We start from the raw sequence: 5,128 nt of genomic DNA on the forward strand, positions 1-5,128 counted from the left end.
GTTTTTTGGTTTGGGTTTAAGGGGCTTCTTTGGTCCGAAGTATTAGCAAAAATTAGTAAGTTACGAACAATTTGGCCCGCTCCGCATGTATTAATTGTTCATGCGGCGGGGAACGATTTAGGTAAGGTCTGTATGTTGGATCTTTTATTTAACATGAAAAAAGTTTTCTCTTTTTTGCGTGATTTGTTTCCGGGCACATACTTGGTGTTTTCAGAAATAGTTCCACGATGGGCCTGGTATGCGCCAGGTAATACATTTTTGCAAAAAATTCGTAAGAGAATTAACAGAAATATGAAGAGGTTCCTGCCTGTCCTGAAGGGTTCCTCGTATAGACACATTGAATTGGAGGATAAGATACCTGGCCTGTATTGGTCGGATGAAGTCCACCTGTCTGCTATTGGAAATGACATTCTTCTGGTTGGTTTTCAGAATGTAGTTGAGTTGTGGCTGCGCTGTTTTGGGGTGAGGCCATGAGGTTCCCATGGCCTGTGTGGGGGTTAATCTCTCTAATGAGAGGATATGTTTTATAATTATTATTAAATTTTTGTGTGGAAAACTTATGAATTGGTTTTACAAAATGTTATTGGAATTATAAACATTAATAAACATCGCGGCCATAATATTGCCAATGTTAATTTGGTTGTTGAGTGTTTTTATTTATAGGCAAGTGTGTACTAGAATACCCCCGCGACAGGAGCAGAGCGACTAAATAAAGAGGGTGGGACACATGGTATTCTGTGCACAGACAAATAATATATGGTATATCCCAGCGTCTAAAGAGGCTACGAGGTCAAGCACCCGGAGCGGGACATTACTGTTGACCTGAATCAAGATATATAACCAGCAGGGAGAGCGTGAGCTTCAGTTTAGCAGCTGCCACGGAGTTTCCCGCCCGCCCTCCCTTTTCTGCATGGACTCTCTTGTCGCGATGTTTATTTTGTGGGGGGTTAATCTCTCTAATGAGAGGATATGTTTTATTATTATTATTATTATTATTAAATATGGTTTTGTGTGGAAAACTTATGAATTGGTTTTACAAAATGTTATTAGAATTATAAACATTAATAAACATCGCGGCCATAATATTGCCAATGTTAATTTGGTTGTTGAGTGTTTTTATTTATAGGCAAGTGTGTACTAGAATACCATGCTGCTGCCCTAGGCACTAAACCTGAAGACGCCCCATCTTCACGCACCTATTGGCGATACCAGCCCTGACCAATACCACCATACCCCCCTCCTTCCCTGGAAAAGACACCAGATTTACTGGCAAGTCTGAACGGGAGGAGGGAAACTAAAAAAATAAAAACAAAAAAATTAGTTTTTTCTGTCCCCCTACTCTCTAATGCTGCACCCCTGCAAGGTGCTGCCCTAGGCACTGGACCACGGGTGCCTAGTGGTAAATATGGCCCTGCTCATGTGGCTATGTCTCTATGTTGTAGATTTCCAGAGAAGTTCAAAAATTTCTGCCGCATGACTGTGGACCTATTTGATAAACTACTCCATCTTGTTCGGGCGGACCTTACATTCCAAAATACGGCTATGCGGCGTACCATCTGTGCCGAGGAACGGTTACTCATCACCTTGCGGTAACTTATGATTATTTTTCAGACCAAAAACTAAAAAATAATAAAATTTCATTTGCATGCATTACATTTATTTTTGATGGTTTTGTTTCATTCACTGCGTGTGTCAACAGTGATGATTATTTCCAATTATCACATAATATTTTTATCTTTGGTACAGTGGCGTAGCTACCATAGAGGCATTGTAGGCAGTTGCTATAGGGCCTGTGCAAGAGGGGGGCCCTGGGGAGAGCGTAAGAGCATGTGTCCTTCTGCTTAACCCGTTATGTACTGCAGTGTGTAAGTGACCCAATGTTTACTTAAATGCTGCAACCCAAAAAAGGGTTAACAAGCAGAAGACAGAGATCTCTGTTTCGCTGCACTGATAACCTCTGACCTCTGTTCTCCAGCTGGCAATCAAGTAGGAAAAGAAAATGTGCAGAACTCTGAGCAGAGGTCAGGGGTTATCAGTGCACCAGCAGTAAAGCAGATATATATATATATATATATATACACAAACAGACACACACATGTAGTGCTTTGTGTTGTGCGTAGGGGGAGCGGGGCCCTTTAAAAATTTGCTATGGGGCCCCGTGAATCCTAGCTATGCCCATGCTTTGGTAAATGCAAATAGTGACCACTTATCATACTTTTTTTTTTCCAAACATTAAGCATGGTTAAAGATTTAGTAACAGTGGCCAATAGGGGCCTACTAATAACATGAAAGGTTGGGCGAGCCACTAGAGCAAGAGTCAACACACTGTGACCCTGCAGCAGTTGCAAAACTACAATTACCATACTAGCTGAAGCTGTGGAGCCATAATGGGAGTTGTGGTTTGTCAACAACTCGAAGGCCACACTATGGAGAAACAGGCGATAGATAGGGCCCTATTTTACATGGGGAATTACACATTGCAGATTTCCGTTGTCAATGGATCCCAGGACTTTGGAAACCATGTTCTATTGCCCTTGGCTAAACGTCATAAATTATGTCATCACGCAGGGGTGGTTTTATTGGGTCACTGGGTTTGTGCACACAGTATAGCTTCACAGTGGCCTGTCTATGCTGACAGGGCAGTCAGCCAATCTTAGGCCACTGTGACCCGAAGCAGTTAGTGGCTGAACGGGCTTGCTGCTTATAGAGACTGCTATCATGTTATATAGCTTCATTTATGGAGGTATATTGGCAAATATATATATTTTGACATGTTTTTTACAATATGTGTAATCTTAGTGCCATGTATGATTAGACCTAATTTTTTTTTTCTCTACCCCTCCCTCATTTTCCTGTTTATTCACTATGCTTACTCTTTGCACCATGTAGATTTTTAGCCACAGGAGAGAGCTATGCATCCCTGCTCTTCCAATCTCAGGTTGGTAAATCTACCATCTCTGGAATTGTGAAGTGCACATGCGGCATCATCTGGCAGAAATTGCAGCCCAAGGTGATGCCGAGCCCATCCGAGGAGACTTGGCGACAGGTTGCGGCAGGCTTTCAAACTGTTGTCAATTTCCCAAACTGCCTAGGTGCAGTCGATGGCAAACATGTCAGGGTGCAGCAGCCACCGCACTCAGGATCACGCTTCTATAATTATAAGAAGTTTTTTTCAGTGGACCTGATGGCGGTGGCTGATGCAAACTGTCAATTTGTGGCCATCGATGTTGGTGCCTACGGCAGTACTGGGGATTCTCGTGTGCTGCAAGCATTGCAGATTGGACAGCAAATTCTCCGAGCGGGTGCTAGGCTCCCAGCAGACCGACCTCTTCCGGGCTCCACAAATCCAGTTCCCTTTTTGATGGTATCAGATGAGGCATTCCCATTGCTTCCAAACCTGCTGCGCCCATACCCACGGAGAGAACTGGATAACCGTAAGAGGGTTTTTAATTTTCGGCTGTCCAGAGCACGTAGAGTTGTGGAGTGCACCTTTGGGATCATGAGTAGTCAGTGGCGCATCTTGAACACGACCATCCAATTATATGTGAACACTGTTGACCAGGTCATCAGGACATGCTGTTTTCTCCACAATTTCATCCGACATACCCTCTATGATGAAATTGTGGAGGACCAGCTTGCTCCTGTTGATTCTGGTGTGCATAGTGTTGAACATCTTCACTCCAATCTGGGTGCTCGTGTTCGAGAAACATACGCTGTCTATTTCATGTCTCCTGAAGGTGCCGTGCCCTGGCAATACTCCTGTGTTGGTGATGAGTAGCCAGGTCAGCCCCGCTATGGAATGGTTCCATTGGTATAGTCAAGTCCAGCATGACCAGTTTCCTGACTGTATACCATCATGAAGCAAGTTCTACCCTCACCATTCCTTCAAGTTTTTTAGGTGCATCAAATAGGTAAAGTGGAACGTAATGGCAACGACTTATTAAATAAATTAATTAATCAAAAAAACAAAAAGGGGTTTGTTATTCAGATGGCATATTTATTCTCTTTCTTCTACTGAGTCTGATACGTCATTTATTGTAATGAAATTACTTTATTGCTCTTACCCTTTCTCAAAATTACATATAAAATCTAGTACCCTTGATATTGTTCAAGGGTACTAGAACAATATTACTAGAGTAATATAAAATATTACTAGAAAGTCGGCATAGGTCATCTACCTCTTGGACAGGGACTAAATGATGCTATGAAATATGCAAAATTGCAAACATATAATTACTAAAAATGAGCAAACCGGGTTCGGGTTCGAGTCGATCTGAACATGAACGTTTGCCATTTGATTAGCGGGGGCTGCTGAACTAGGATAAAGCTCTAAGGTTGTCTGGAAAACGTGGATACAGCCAATGACTATATCCATGTTTTGAACATAGCCTTAGGGCTTTATCCACGTTCACCAGCTAATCAAATGCCGAAAGGTCAGGTTCGGATCTACTCCAGCATGCGCGAGGTTCGCTCATCTCTAATAATTACAAAGAATAATATTGTTACAAATTTGCAGAACTTAATTACATTTTTTTTACTCTAGATCCACAATCAGTAATTTGCAATTACAACGCATGTATGTATGTACAATGATGTTGTTTGCACACAAACCAAGCATAATATATCTTGGTATGTATTCCATTGCTAACAAGAAGATGTGTTTCCAATACCTACTCATAAAGCAATGTCTGAACATATAATACAAAATAACTATATGACAAAACTATGTCTCCAATCTCTAAGGTATTGCAGATGGGACACACTGTTTAACTGCTGCTGGAGGACCACAGAATGGGCAAAATTAATACAAATGTACTTTTCCCAATGGTCTCAAAGAATTCACTGTCACCATAAAATCAACTCATGGATTTTGTGGGTGAGTTTTATCTGTGGATCATTAATGACTGTGATTAAATTATGTATTCTAGAGATGTCATGTAAAAAGCATATTCTTCATATTATAGTGTATGGTAACGTACGCAGCATCGCGACCATGGGTCTCAAAACTGCGGCACTCTAGCTGTTGCAAAACCACAATACCCACCATGACTGGACAACTATATTTGTGGATTTGGCTGTCCAGCCAAGATGGGAAATGTACTTTAGCAAAATCAGGAGGTCCGCAGTT

The 5,128-nt window shown here is 41.8% G+C and overlaps 1 protein-coding gene across 1 annotated transcript; it reads left to right on the forward strand.

The window, feature by feature from the left end:
* Nucleotides 1-227: 227 nt before the first annotated feature.
* Nucleotides 228-3,778, forward strand: LOC138768721 (uncharacterized). Its single transcript, XM_069946677.1, has 3 exons — nt 228-247; nt 1,443-1,589; nt 2,890-3,778. The coding sequence occupies exons 1-3, from the start codon at nt 228-230 to the stop codon at nt 3,776-3,778; spliced, it is 1,056 nt and encodes a 351-aa protein (XP_069802778.1).
* Nucleotides 3,779-5,128: the final 1,350 nt, after the last annotated feature.

Source organism: Dendropsophus ebraccatus, chromosome 12 (assembly GCF_027789765.1).
Source record: "Dendropsophus ebraccatus isolate aDenEbr1 chromosome 12, aDenEbr1.pat, whole genome shotgun sequence".
NCBI lineage: Eukaryota > Metazoa > Chordata > Amphibia > Anura > Hylidae > Dendropsophus > Dendropsophus ebraccatus.

Excerpts from the sequence above, each read along its gene's own strand:
- LOC138768721 (XM_069946677.1), top strand. The coding sequence starts at position 228 with ATGGGCCTGGTATGCGCCAG. Across the intron at positions 248-1,442 it reads ATGGGCCTGGTATGCGCCAG|ATTTCCAGAGAAGTTCAAAA; the intron begins GTAATACATTTT and ends TCTATGTTGTAG. Across the intron at positions 1,590-2,889 it reads CGGTTACTCATCACCTTGCG|ATTTTTAGCCACAGGAGAGA; the intron begins GTAACTTATGAT and ends TGCACCATGTAG.